The sequence below is a fragment of the Pteropus medius genome, unplaced genomic scaffold (genome assembly GCF_902729225.1).
Source record: "Pteropus medius unplaced genomic scaffold, Ma_sr-lr_union100, whole genome shotgun sequence".
Taxonomy (NCBI): domain Eukaryota; kingdom Metazoa; phylum Chordata; class Mammalia; order Chiroptera; family Pteropodidae; genus Pteropus; species Pteropus medius.
In genome coordinates, this window is record NW_024349796.1 from 2,450,526 (window position 1) to 2,465,493 (window position 14,968).

General features: G+C 34.9%; 1 protein-coding gene across 1 annotated transcript in view; it reads right to left on the reverse strand.

Moving 5' to 3' along the window:
• The window catches only part of CEP170 (centrosomal protein 170), a 118,689-nt gene that overhangs the window by 21,838 nt on the left and 81,883 nt on the right, over positions 1-14,968 (reverse strand). The window contains 5 exon segments of the mRNA XM_039883226.1: positions 2,253-2,487; positions 9,367-10,910; positions 10,912-10,967; positions 10,969-11,192; positions 13,084-13,210. Of these exon segments, the coding sequence (XP_039739160.1) occupies positions 2,253-2,487; positions 9,367-10,910; positions 10,912-10,967; positions 10,969-11,192; positions 13,084-13,210 (2,186 nt within the window).

Below are 14,968 nucleotides of genomic sequence, written 5' to 3' on the forward strand. Positions count from 1 at the left end.
CTGGTTGTTAAACCTCGAAATAAAACATTCTGTTAACTAGAATGCTCTGCTAAAAAATTTAATGTTACAGTGGTATGTGCTTACCCTAAAGTTCATAAAACTATCAAATTTCTACTAGAAGGAAATCTGTTATCTATGTTATATAGAGAAACTGAGGCAGGAACTACCAAAAGCATACGTATCAGGGGTACATGGTGAAAGTTCCCTTTTCATACTGCAAAACCAAATATATTTTGCTTACACACTTTATATTTCAAATGGACCTTGTTTTTGTGCTTTAAGTTTAAATGCAAGTAAATAACTACTATGTACAGATTTACAAAGTGTTAGGTAAGTGATATACCCCCGAATTCTTAAAAAAAAAAAAGGTATAACGTAAATGTTTTATAAGCATAAAACATTTTGTAATAAATTAAAATCACTATTATGCTTTTCAAATAAAAGTCTCTTTAGTCATTACTCTTCAATAAGTAATGCTTTCAGCACGTGAGTTTTAAGTGACAGTGGTAGTCTGTTTAAAGAAATAAAACTACTTCTCACATTCTATTTAGTGTGTGATTCACAGTTATTTGAAAATAAATTTCCTCATGCTAAGCAAACTTACAAGTGTCCTATGGAAACGTTAAATATCAACATTAACTTTCCTTCCATACTTTTATCCATCTTCCACAAACTTGGAAAATTAAAATCCAAAGTCATGTTTCATAGCACATCGCTACTGACAAACTACAGGGAAAAGCCATAAAATCAGTAGAGGTTAAATGGCCTGGCGCTAGAATCCTGCTCTAGATAATAGAATACACGTAGATAATAGTAATAAAATGTACATATAACAACAAAATGGAATCACATGAGAATGTAATATACAGTTCCTATTCACTTTCCTCTTTGTAGAATAGGTCTTTCCTATTTAGGGGCAGGGAAGTGGGTTTGGCCCGGAAGTAGGTGTGTAGTCCTTCTGGTTTGGAGAACAGAGCTTGAGGGGGGAGGCCTCCTAAAAGGAACCAGACAGACACTCTCTGTCGCTCAGATACCAGATGAACTTGTGCAGTGGGACATCTCCATGGGAAGGGAAAAAAGGGAGACAAAGCCTGCTGTTGCCAGCTGTGTTCACAAGAATAAGAAATGTGTCAAGATTCTTTCACCACAGGCGTTCTGTGGGTCCGTAATAATTCATGCCCTTCCTGTAACTAGAATTAGTTCACCATGCTTCAATAATTATTCTAAGAAAAATGCTACTTATATGGTAAAACAAAAATGTTTAAGCAATGCAATGAGATTAGAAGGGCATGTTCCCTTAAGAATTACAAGCAATTAAAAGCAATTAGAAGTAAACAGTCATTAAAAACAAAAAAGACTAAGCAATAAACTAATGAGCTAGAAAAAACAATTCATAGAAGTCAACGGAATAAAGAAAAAAAGGTAAACACTACTAAATTATATTAAAAGTTTACTGTTTTTTGTTTTTTTTTTAAAAGCATCTATGGACTATTATATATAATTCTTTAATAATGTTGCCAAGTGTGAAACTTCAAATTGGGGTCTTAAACTAAAGACAGAAATGAATTTACCATGTACATAGTGAAAATGTTTAGGTAACATATGGTATGCTACAATAAAATTTAATATCTTACAAACGTTTTAAAAAGTTATAATTTACTACTATAGCATGTGTTTGATTATAGCTGCTCTTTAATGTTCAACCATAGTAAGTTATCAATTAAAAATCACATCCATAGCATTAATTTTATTTTTATTACATAACCTAAAGGTTATAATAAGCAAATTTATTTAATTTTCAAGGTAATCATATTTTAATTATTGAAGGGCTGAACTATGCTTAACTCATAAAACTTTGAGTAAAAATCTACATGCTCTAATTCTCCCCAGAGTATACTACTACCTCTTTGAAAGGTAAAAACAAAAGTAATAAAAAATTTAGCTGCATAATTTTTAATTATGTAGAGCTGATATTATCTTTTTAAAATTATATTAACTCATCTGCTAGAAATAAAAAAGGTAACCAGAATAATTGACTCTATAATGTCAGTGGTGCTGTCATTAAAAATACCAAAAAAAAAAAAAAAAAAAATGGATGGAGAGTAATATTTCCAACAAAAATAGGTTCACAGTTACCAGTAGATTTCATTACTTGGTCTATTAATACAAACCAAGTCAAAGTTAAACTTGTTATCAAGTTGAAATGTTGGCAAAAATAATTCAACTCTTAAAGATTATCTGTTAAAACCAACCTGGCTATCTCTTCCCGATGAGCAGTCCAGTCTCGGATGTAGTCTTCCTGCTCCTTTATCCGGTGCTTGAACGAAGAGCTAGTTGGCATTGCTGACCCAGAGCTCTGCAACCGAGCGGTTTTCAGGGCTGGAGAAGTACGTAGACGGGTATGTTTAGGGGAATTACGGTTTGATCCAAATTCATCTTCTGAGGTGGAAGCATAATCAGTAGGAAAGCGCCTCCATCTTGAATTTACTAAATTAGTTTAATTATTAAAAAAAGAATTATTATGTTATCTTTTAGAGGAGATAAAGTAAAAATCATGATTTCAAAAACACCATGAGAGCACATACAACACAATTTTCAATAACTGACATACACATACCTCACAAAAACCATAAGTCTACTAGTCCTTATAGATAGAAACGTTACAGTTTGGTGAATTAAAAACAATGAATAATTTAAAATAATCAAAAGACCATGTTTTCCATAGTATGGTGAATAAACATTCAGATGAAAATTCACTAATGGTGAACAACTAAGCAAGCTCTCTATTCATACATGTTTTAACTCGGGTACTTTTTAATTGCAAAACTTTCTCATTTGAGTGAAGATATGGATTTTTTTCCTTAAATGACAGCAACAATAACAACAACAAAAATAAAAATAAATAAGGGAAAAGATTTCCTCATGCCACATGGACTTTCAACATAGAGATGGTAAAAACCCTCTTTTCCCAACATACAAATGTGCATAATTCCTGCTGTGGAAATTATGCCTTTATGGCAGAAAAAAAACATTACCTCTGTCATTCAACATCCTGTTATGCTATGATTGGAAAAAATCTTTTTACATGGTAAAAACACAACAAAGCATCTTTAGTACAACTCTGCTGCTTTGACACTGAAAGCATATGGTGCAAATAGACAATGGCAGAAAACCCACAAGGAGCAAAACTCTGCAAGCCATTCTCACAACCGCTGACACTTAAAACACAAGAGATACTGTGAATAGTCACATTAAAGAAAGTGGCAATCACTTTCTTATTTAAGGTTAGTAAAGACATTTAAAAAATGGTATCATTGACACATTTGAAAAATCAGGAGACAAATTAATGCAGACACTTTACTACTGCTAATGTAAGAACCAAACATACAAATTATTTGTGAAGCATAAATCGAGGTTAAAAAACAGGGAGATAACGGCTAATTTATGGTAAACGCCACAAGGGATGGAACCATGCCTGTTTAATCCACTAATGCACGGCCAGCACTTAGCAGAGTGTCTAGTTAGCGAATGTTTAGTATATTTGAATAAGTGAATGAATTCCTGGATACTGACCATTTCATTTTCTTGAATTAGGACAATTCTAATAAAACGCATGGGATGTTTTTGGTGGTTAAAGTAACAAAACCTTAGTAATTGCTCTTTATATTAGTAGAGTTATTTTCTTATTCTGTCTCTCTTTAAAAACAGAAACTGACTCTAGGCTGCAGAGGTTGGTGAAGTCTAGAATTCCTTCATCCTACTTTCCCAGAATTTTATACATTTCCTGTCTTTTCCTCCCCAGACTACATTTTTGGATAAAATTGGTATCTGAGCTGGCTCTCATATAAAACAGAGAAATCTGTTTATCAGTAATCAGAATACGCCATAAATCAGAGTCTATCTATTTGTCCTGATTCGCACTCCTTTTTGAGCTCCTAGAACTTGGAACTAGATTCATGAGTTCATATGAGAATGAAGTTATGCAGAAACTTCATGGCTTTCCGTAAATGCATATACAGAACCGTAGGTAACTAATTACAGAGTTTTTGAAAAGGGGAGATTGAATATAATTTTTGATTTTAACATTATAACATCTGAACATAAATGACATTTTTCTCATCGTGGAAATTTACTCATTTCTAGACCTCTGAAAACTCCCATTAATTGAACTGACCTTTAGACTTAAAATCACTGTAGGAAAAATTTAGGAACAAGAGCAGAGAGGTTTTAGAAAAAAATTTAGAAATATAGCAAACTAATTAAAAATGACAAACCAAATCACAAATTATGGCAAAACCAATTTGTACTTTTCAATAAAGGCATTTTATCTAATGCTAAATGTTTATTTTGGTACCTTTAAATATTATTCACAAAAGGAAATTCATAAATAAAAAAAGATCAGTAGGTTAAATTTCCTGATTTTTGATTTGGAAACTGTGGTAACCACACCTACTACCGAAAATTGTTTGGAGAGAAAACAATATACCGATAACAAAGAGTTTTAATGAACTGCAAAAGACATGAAACCATAAGCAGGTACGACGGAACCAAGGCAGGTCACTTAGAGGTGATTTAGAAAGAGTGGCATCAGTAGCTGACGCGGTGGGTTCGTGAGTGGCAGAGAACCCGAAAGCAGAATGAGAAACTGAGAACCAAACGCTACAGATGTTAACTGTCAGCTGACAACAGATAAGTGGAGCCACAACAGAATTAACTTTTAAGAGTCTGAGTCTTAAGATCAGAAAATTGCAGAGCAATTTTAGAGAAATAAATAAAAGAAAAATTTTCTTTTCAAAAGAAATTTGTAAACTTTCCACCTATTTTTACAGGTCTACCTAAGAAGCCAGTAAGAATACTGAACCTTCTAATAATATCTTTAAAAAGAAAAGCAACCAAAAGAATAAAGCATATTTTAAAAACTGAAAGGAAATATTTCTAAGTTTGTTCTCTTAAAATTGAGGGCAAAATAAAGGATGAAGATATGATTAATCTTCACATAATGAAGGGTTATCTTTACCAATGGAAAACATCCTACACAGTGTACTATGAAGCAAAGCTCAAGCTACCTCTGGACATCACTTAGCTTATGGAACAGCAAAGAGGAGTTAAAAATGGAGCGAAATGACTGTGGGTGAAAAGGGGTCTGAGAAAGGAGTTTAATGCTAGGACCTCGTGATAAGAACTTGGTATTTCTCAAAGAATTTCTTTCAACACCTTTTGCTTTCTTAATCTTTGCTTCCAAACTGTAGCAGCTATATAATTAGCTATAAAAAAAAAAAAAAATCTATAACCTGCCAGTTACTGCAGAAGAAACCTCATTTAGAATGTTTTTACCTTTCCCCAATGCTTGCTTATTTCACAGAATTTTAGAATAGAGTGACCTCAGATATGAGTCTAAATTCTTCAATTTATAGAAAAGAAACAGGCCCAGAGAGGTCATGCCTTGTTTAACTCAACGTTTAAGCCAGAGTTCAAAACTCATTCCTTGCTATTCTAATTGTTTTAAAAGTAAATGCTAGAAAATCTTTTTTTTTTACATTCCCAGTTAGACTAATTAAAAAAATAGACATCCTCAATTTCTCATAGAATGACAGATTTTCTGATTTCTACATGTGTTGAAGAAAAATGTTACTACTACTTCTTGAATTTTATTCTGCTTAGGTGAAATCATTTACAGAATAAAATTTAATTTTACAGAATAAAATTTAATTTTATATCTTTAGGCTTATTCGATATATTGGCACTACTAAGACATTACAGATACATCATTAAATTAAAAATATGTATTGAAGGTATTTGAAATGACCATCTCTAAGAAGTTTCTTGGTTGGTAGATAACATATAATGAGAAGAAGTTCTAAGATGGACTTAATTACTTTTGTAGCTAACCTGGAAATTATTTCAGTTATATTGATTATAAACTTATTTTAGTTATAAAATTATTCAATACTTCCTCTTGTGGAATAAACTATATTCACTATAAAAATATACCATGATATCTAAAGAATTACAAAAGGTAAAAAGTTATTAGGATCATTTATCTGTGAATGCTCTGATTTCTTTTACTGTTACCAAAACTTCTTGGCTTTAAAACACATCCACTCTTACAGATGTAACAAAAGCATTCCAGACAACAAACACTGCATCTTCATACTTTATCTAACAATATTTTTATAGGAAATTAAATCACAAATACATTTTATGTGTCTACTTATGAACAAGTAGCAATAAGATGATTTGTGGAAAAAAAATCCTTGATAGTGCTCTATAGTGGTCTTTGACCTGGAAAAAGAAATAACTCAAGCCATGCACGCCCAACATTTAATTCCTACCACCGATAAATTTTGACTGAGGACTAGAAATAAAAAGGGAAAGCAAACAGTCTAAAAAAAATCTTAAGGACGTCAACATGATGTTTTTATTTTCTAGAATATGTGCTTAAAACATAAGGAAAACCAGTTGCTCTGTTTGGATAATTCGGGGTACTTAGTTTAAAATATTTCCTATTAAAATGGATCTGGATATTTCAATATAACTTGATATTAAAGGATCTTACTGAAGGAATTTTGGGGGAAAAACTAGTTCACCTAAAAGGAAAGTACATTAAACTGAAGACACATTAAACTTTAAATTTGCTAAAGTAGAGATTTCCATTTTTTCTATTTTTATCGTATACATTTCTCTGAAGAACTTTTTTAGGCATAGCCTAAAATATGAAATTTGAAATATTATCCATTTTTTTTTTACATGTGCCAATTTGGACAGTATTACAGGCTCTAGGTTCAGATATTTCAAACATCTTTAAAGTTTACAGTGTGCATAGCAACACTGATCAGTATGATTTTTATATTGTCATATTTCAAAAGCTAAGAATTTTATTTTCTTTTTCCATTCAAGGTATAATTACCTTAAGTAGAAATATCATAATATCAAAGGTATCTCAATATGCAAAATCAAAAAGTATGTTTATCTTTTTACTACCTACCCCATGTAACTATTTTAATGTTCCCACTGACTGAAAGAGCCTGACCGCTGTCTTTCTAGATAAGATATGTGCTGTGAATGGGCATCTTGAGACAATCGGAATACACAATCCTGAGTCACAATGGCTTTACGCTCATAAGGAGGAACGGAGAACATAAACTTGGTAAAACATCAGAATGACAAAGATGATAGTGAATAGTACCAAAATCTTTATATTGCATATTGACCTTGTATGTACTCCTGATAATAATCCAGTAGAGTCTGGCCGTCCTCTCATAGCCTGCATACAAGTGGATAAAGCCCGCTTCTCAGAGCTAGACTAGAAAAAGAAACGGGCTAAAACTTCAAAGCCTTGGATCCTCATCCTGTCTCTGCCATTGCTATGCGACCATGGCACGTTATTTCATCTCTTGGCCTTAGCTCCCTAAACTGAATAACCCTTCTAGCTGTTAAATTCCATGATTTTAATTATTTAATATATTGCTATTAAGTATGAAGAAGGCTAAAATCACATACCTCAGTTTGCCTTAGAGAATTTCATTAAGCAATTCAAGGTACTTTTTAGACATAGAAAACTGCATGTTTATGAAGTTCTGTATTCAAAGAAGCAAAAAATGAAACTTATCTTTAAAAACGTCTATGTAATATGGCATCTTACAGCTGTTTCTTAGACTTTCTGAAGTAATCACATTTGGTTTGTTAAGCACTGAGTCACAATGCTGGGTCACTCACGTGTTAAGAGTTAGGGAACCAGAGCAGAAGGAAGAGTTGCTCCATGCAACTTAGTAACATACAACTGATGCTACGGCCCAGGTTAAAACAGGAAGAGACTTATACATTTTTATGTACTTAAAGATGAGGTGACAGAACGAGCAATGTGACAGGAGACACGTCATCGGAATACACACCACAGAACGCAGCGCAAAGGAAATGTGAATTGAAGAGGTAGAGCCATACGGAACAACAGAATGACACTGAGTACACAGAAACCAAAAGACAGTAGTTTAAAAATATTTGGCGATAAATCTGTGAACCACCAACCAAAGCTTGAAGTGTAGAAACAAGGAAGGGGGTAATAAGGAAAATACTATCTATTCTTTTTGGAAACATGATTCTATGTCATCTATCTTCTGCCTGTGCACACTATGACCATCACCATCATGCCCACTAACCAGGACAGAGATGGCAATGTGCACGGAGTGGAGGAAAGCGGCAGTGAAGGGAACAGAGGAGGAGTAAAAAGTAAAAACACCGCCCTCCCCCCAAAAATGCAAAGTACTGTTAGCTTTCGGTCTTGCAGGCTATTATCATGGTAGATGTAAATACAGAAAGACGAGCTTGCATACCAACTTTTCCCTCACTCTCAACTCAGGACTTAGGGCTCACTGAGATGCTTGCTGAGTGAGGACTAACGAATCCTCAAGTCTCCTCACAGCTGGCCCCCCTCCCGCCCACTGGCCTGTCCAGCCACACCCACACAGGAGGCTGATTATGAAGTAATGAGACCGTGTTTACAGGACACACACAGATATCTGTCTCAGTACTCCTTGGTCACCCATGTATCCTCACTGGCTTCAGCTCTGAATAAGAAGTGTAAAAACAGACAGATATGCCAGAAGCAATTAAATCCTGGTGAGGAATAAGTAGCTTTGGTAAAGATTACATTCAATGACAGCTAATTACTATAGTTAATAATATAACAGTGCTTTAATGAGATGATGCTCAAGACCAGTTAAATTTCTACAGCCCAGTTTGACCCGTATGTGCTTAGTGATTATCTCACGAATCCATCTTCTTCCACTGAAATAAATTAAGAATTAGTTTCACCTGCCACAACCATAAACAGATTTAACTATTAAAAGTGTAAGTTAGGTATCTGAGACATTTCAAAATAAATAGGGTTAATTAAGAGTAAAAAGGGTAAAATATTATTTCATTTAGCTCTGAAAAGAGTAATAAAGGGTATAGACACTGCTTTTCTTCAGGTTCATAAGGGCTTTGGATTAGGTGAGATTTAAAAGGTAAACACCTGCTTTCATAAGCACAATGTTAATTCCTATTATTTAAACCAGATAATTCCTAATCTAATTCTGACATACAAATCCAGCTATCTCACCAACTAGACAATTAAAACCCCTAAATCAGTTCAATGTACCTCTAATTTTGAAAACACTAATTTGCTCCAGGACATTAATTAGAAGTGTATATAATTTCTGAATTGTCTATTTACTAAGATAAATAAGATGATTTTTATAGGGATAAAACCCGCTATACAATAACCTTTCTGTTGTCTATTTTAGGAATATTCCTATTTTTTAAAAAAGGAGTCCCAAAATATAAAATAAATATGCTAATATCATAAAAACTCTGGATCTAATTTACCTGAAGGAGAGCCATGCGTTGAGGCCATACTTTTGACCTTGGAGTCTGAGAGTCGAGAGATACTGTTAGCTCTAATTCTAGGAGAAAATTTATCTGAAGGTACTAATCTGGCTCCGCTTCTGATGATGGCTTCTGCTGTCCGTGAAGAGGCACTACTTCTAGAGATTGTTGCTTCAGAGTCACTGCGAGCTGATAAAGAACCAAGCCTTGTTCTGCGAGGCTGAGCCAACAAATCAATCCTAGAGATGTTACGCCTTCCTGTGGGAGGTTTTGACGTTGAACTTGTTGTGGACACTTCAGAAGCAACAGATGCTTTGTCAGCATCAGCAAGTTCACTGTCTGAAGCCTCACCCAGTCGTGCTCGACGCAGGAGGGAAGTCCTCGTAGGCCGTGGCCGAGGAAGAGTGGTCGACTTGCTGGCTGAGCCAGGCGCCATGGGAGAAGACTTAGACTTCGTCGCTTTACTCCCTTCCAGTTTAGAATGCGCATGCTCATCAGTTGAGGTAAGTGGAGTCCTTCCATGAGGCTTACAAGAGTAAGTCTCCTGATCGGATGACATGATGTCAGAGATAGCAGAATGGGGGACACTAGAGGTTTGGTCGTCGTCTGTTAAATCCACCGAAGGCTGTCTCATCCTTCCACTGGACTGTACGAATTTACGACCGTCTGCTCTGGAAGCGACATCTGAGGAACGACTTTTTGTTTTCTTTTCTGTTTTCTCCCTAGTGCCAGCTGACGGCTTTGTAACATCTTTGGAAGGAGACCCTGTGGAGCACCTATCTTTATAGAGACTAGTGAAACTCTTTCGCTTCTGGGTTGACTTTCTTTCGGTCTCTCCCGTAACCAGACTGATGGTACTCGCTGTGTCCACATCAGATTCCGGTGAAATAGAGTTGTCTCTGTTGTAACTGGGAGTTTCTGGGCCTTCATCAGTTTTATTATCTTCACGCAGTTTGGCTTCTAGAAAAGCCATCACTGCTTCTGTGTCTTTCAAAATAAGGGTAGTGTCCATACTAGAATCAGTATCCATGGAGTCACTTCTTTCTCTCAATCTACTGGCAGACGTGAGCGCTAAAGAAGGGGGCGTGGATGAGGGCTGTTTGTTTATGTGGGGAATAAGTTCTATGGGGATGTTCGGGCTAGGTTTTTCTATAGTGAAGCTTCCTTGTCGCACTAATGACTTGGAGGATTCCTTCTTGTCTCCTCCCTTTGAAGTGTGACTTTTCAGAATTTCCTCAGCTTTTCTCCGCTTGCCTTCATTTTGTATAACCCTTTCTCCTTTGCTTGCAGAATGTCCTGGAATTTTTTCTTGAGGCTGCGACTCTTGTTTCAAAGATTCCTCCCTACATCTCTCTATCTGACCTGAAACGTTTTTGGAAGATAGTTTACTAGGTGTCCACTGTGCTTGTTCCTTCGATTCTTGTTGCTGAATTTTAGCTAACGTCTGCTTTACCAAAGACGTTTCCTTCTCAGTTTCAGTTTTCTCCTTTCCAGAAGGGGAGCTGCCTAAGTGCAACGGGGTCTTAGTCTCTCCCCCAGTTTTTTGTCCCCATTTTTGCCCTGCTCATTTTACTCAGAGCTCTGTCGGCATCTTGTTTATATCTTTCTGTATACCTGTGTTGGTGCTTCTTTCTCCTGAAGTTCTGTGTCTTGTTTTTCTCCTATCTCCGACCTCTGTGCCATAACCTTTGCTCTGGAGCTCTCGAGAGCCTTCTCTTCATTTGGAAGCTGGGGAAGGGCCCGTCTCCGTCGTTCTCCCTGACCAGCCACGGAAGTTGCTGAGCTACTGCTTCTCACCGAAATGCCAGATTCGCTGATATCTGCATCTAGAAAGTAAAACCACAAAAAAGGAATTAGGGCAAAAAATAAAAATGAAAAGTACATCATATTACATTAGATTTTGAAGTGTAAGTGAAGAAATGGCTTAAGTATAAAATAAAGCTTTGAATAAATAAGCCAGCATTGTGACAGAGTAACTTGACAAGCAAGTAAAATGCCAAGTGCACAAATGGGCAGATTACCGATAGGGGAGTCAGGAGAGCAAATAGTGTGGGATGAAAACTTAGGTTATCTGCTGCTCTCTTTTACTTTTGATGTGTTCTGTGGCAAGGAAGTTCACTGTGTTCAGTCTTGCTTTTGCAAATTATCCTATCCTCTAAGTTTTGCTCAAGACAACAGACTCTAACTAGTGTTATTATAGAATCGCACAGAGAATACCTAATAAACAGTTTATTTGCTATACTTTCAATTATATAGTAAAGAAGAAGAATATACTTAGTTTTTAATAAGCATTATTATCTACCTGAAAGAATGACAAGCTGGATTTCCTAAGTAAAACAGAAACTACTGGACTTTAACAAGGTTTTCTAAAAATCAAATTCGGAGCTGATTACAGTATTTTTAAAATTATAAGTATGAAAAAAAGTGACAAGACCTGTCATAATTTTACAGAGGAATTTTCAATTATCGTTGTCTAGTATATTAAGGCCTCATACAGAAATACAGGATCACTTTCTCTTTAATAAGTAGAAGCCAGAGAGAAAGTACTTTCATATTTCCATGGGAGAAAATTTAGGAATACTTGAGGATTTTCCTGAATAAACAGAACATGTTTCTAAAACAAAGGAATATATCTTTTCAGAGAAATATAAATTAACATATAAAGAATTCTACTCTTTTGAAGACAAGTGGGAAAAAGATGCTACATATAGCTCTGTTGGTTCTCTTTTCCTTTAAGCTAAAAGTTTAGCATGTGTCATAGCAATACAATGATTCTGATGCAAGAAAATACCTAAACTTACTGATTTAACTTTAATTTAGCAATCAGCCACATGTTATCTTATTCTGCATGTCTTATCTCCTTAGCGCTACTTGAAGCATCTAAAATGTAATAGCTATTTTTCTTTTTGTATTTTCCCAGCATCTCTCACGCTGTCCTGCTCTTAACTCACACTCAATGAACGTTTCACAAGAACACTTTAGATTTAAGTAGAGTTATCAGCTTATCTAAAAAAACTCACTTAGTACAGGGAATGAGATAATGAAGGCCAAGCAATCTATTATTTCTTATGACAAGAAATAATAACTGTTATCTTTCCACAGATAATAGTTAATAATTTTAGAGTGGATTCTTTTCTAAATGTACCTAGCTCCTCTACCTGATTTCTGTTTCCCAAGTTTCTGTGAACCAATCTGCAAATCACTCTGTCTTTTCAAAGATTTCTGGTAATACTATCAATTACTCCTATAATTTCTGGTTAATAAATTATATAACTTTTCTAGTATACTGTCATGTAACTTGCTCAAATAATCGCTGACTAATGTTTACAAAATTCCAAAGCCAGATTTTTGGGGTGCCATAAGCCAGAGACAAACTAAATTTCCATTTCTATTTCTAATGATAACAAAGTTAAGAATACAGATAAAATGCCAGATAAAAGTTCTCCTTGAGGGTTTTATTTTTAATTAACAACATAATTAACTGAATCTAATAATATCATTAGAGGCATATAATTTTATTTTTTAAAGAAACTATAAGTTCACAAAAATATAATTTAAAGGTAATAAAAAGTTTTAGGTTTAATTTACTTATCAGTAAATTATTAATAACTATTAATAATTAATAAATATTAATTAATGACTAGCTCTCAGTAAAGATTTAATTTGCCTTTTAAAGACTGATGTATGATTCACACAGACACACACGAGAGAAAATACCATTCTCTAAAGAAACAGGTACAGACAATTCCATTATCCTGTCTTCTTGATCATGCCTTGTATGATTAGCAGCCAAACTAGCCCATTGTGAGACCCAACGCTTGCTTCCAGATGAAGATGTGCCTTCCTAAAGGAGAAAAATAAGATAAAATAATACAGTGTGGGCAAACCTGATTCCTGTGAAAACAGAATTCCACTTAGTCACATTAACCCGTCATACAAAGCAGTATTTAAAGCTCTTATTGCTATTTTATCATTTATTAAATTTCCTCATATCAAATGAAGATTCTCTAGGTACTCCTATTAACTACAAAATTTTATTATTACTGTGAATGTAGTATAATGTTCTCAACTTACTAATGACTAACAATGGTACTAAAATAAACTCTTGGAGCTTAAAATTTACTCCGCTGGGGAGACTCAGGTGCACCACCGCGTCCTCGTAGTCACGGCAGCAGAGAGGGTTCTACTCCGGTCCACGGGGCTGCCCTCCCACCTCCCCATGCTTCTAGGAACCAGATAGTGCCAGAGTCGCAAGGAGCATTACAGCTGCCAGGTCATGTCTTCGGGGATTTCAAAAATAAGCCGGAAAGCTTTACACGTCTTTCCATAACACTTAAATATTTTCCGAAAGAGGTAGAAATCACAACCTTTAAAAACTTTTCTGCAATCAGTCTGAACCTGGCCCAGCCCATGTCTAGATCTGTCCTTACGGCGAGTGCTCTTTAAACCTTCATAGTCAAGGGTGAAATGGAATTTAATTCATGATATGGTTCCGCAGACTTAAGGACAGACATATAATGGTAATCCTTACGACCAGGCCATCTAGGCAGTTAAAATGGAAAAGCTAGGGAGTAGAGAAAAAAATGATTTCCTCACTAAAAATCTAAGCCAAGGCTTAATAGTGAAACTAGAATGACAACATTTTATTACAAGTGTCAGATTTACTGTATTTAATGATGTCAGGCTAAAAACTGATGAAGTAAATATTTCATACAGACTATATATTATATGATTTCAAGAATAATAGGTTAAAATAGTAAGTATATAGAATGCCATACATACAGTGAAGCCTAAGGATACCAAGCCTGCTGAATCCTTGGATTTCCTTTCAAGATTTTGTGCCCACAGTTCTGAGTACTGAAGGAGGTACCACAGCCATTTATACCACGCTAGGAATGCCCACAACAGAGTGGGTTTCACTGGCACACACTTATGTAGAACCATTCTGTGAAACTGTTCTAATGGCCTGTTTAGGTGACTTCTTCAAAGGCACATACATACTGGGGCTATATACAAATTTTACTTGATATGGGTTGAGGGGAAAGAGAGAAGAGGGAGTCTGTTTAAGTTCACATTCACCAGAATCCTTCCTAGATTAATAAGAATATCAAAACATTGCCTCAAATAAATATCACTTGTTTTCCATAAGCAAATTAAGCACAAATTCTCTAAGATCAAGGGGGAAAAAAGGATACTAAACAACAGTAACTGCTTTGACATTTTTCAAGAACTGGCTGACCATAAAGGGAAAATTTTAACATATAGGTATATTTATCTGTCTATAAAAAATGTTTTATTTACAGTTCATATAAATATAACACTTTATTCATATTTTGTTTTACTTATACCTTAAGATTTCATTTATATTTTATATTTGTTTATCATTTGTATATTTTAAATTAACTCATTTCCTGAGAAGCAGTATAGCGTGAGTAAGAGAATGAGTTAAGACATCAAGGCTGCTTAAGGTTCAAATTCTGGCTCCACAAGGAACTAGTTTTAAGACCTTGGCCAAGTTAATTACTATATACTTGAGTTTCCTTCTTGGTAAAATAGTACACAGAAAGCTTCCACTGAATGCTAGTTCTTATTATCTGAATAA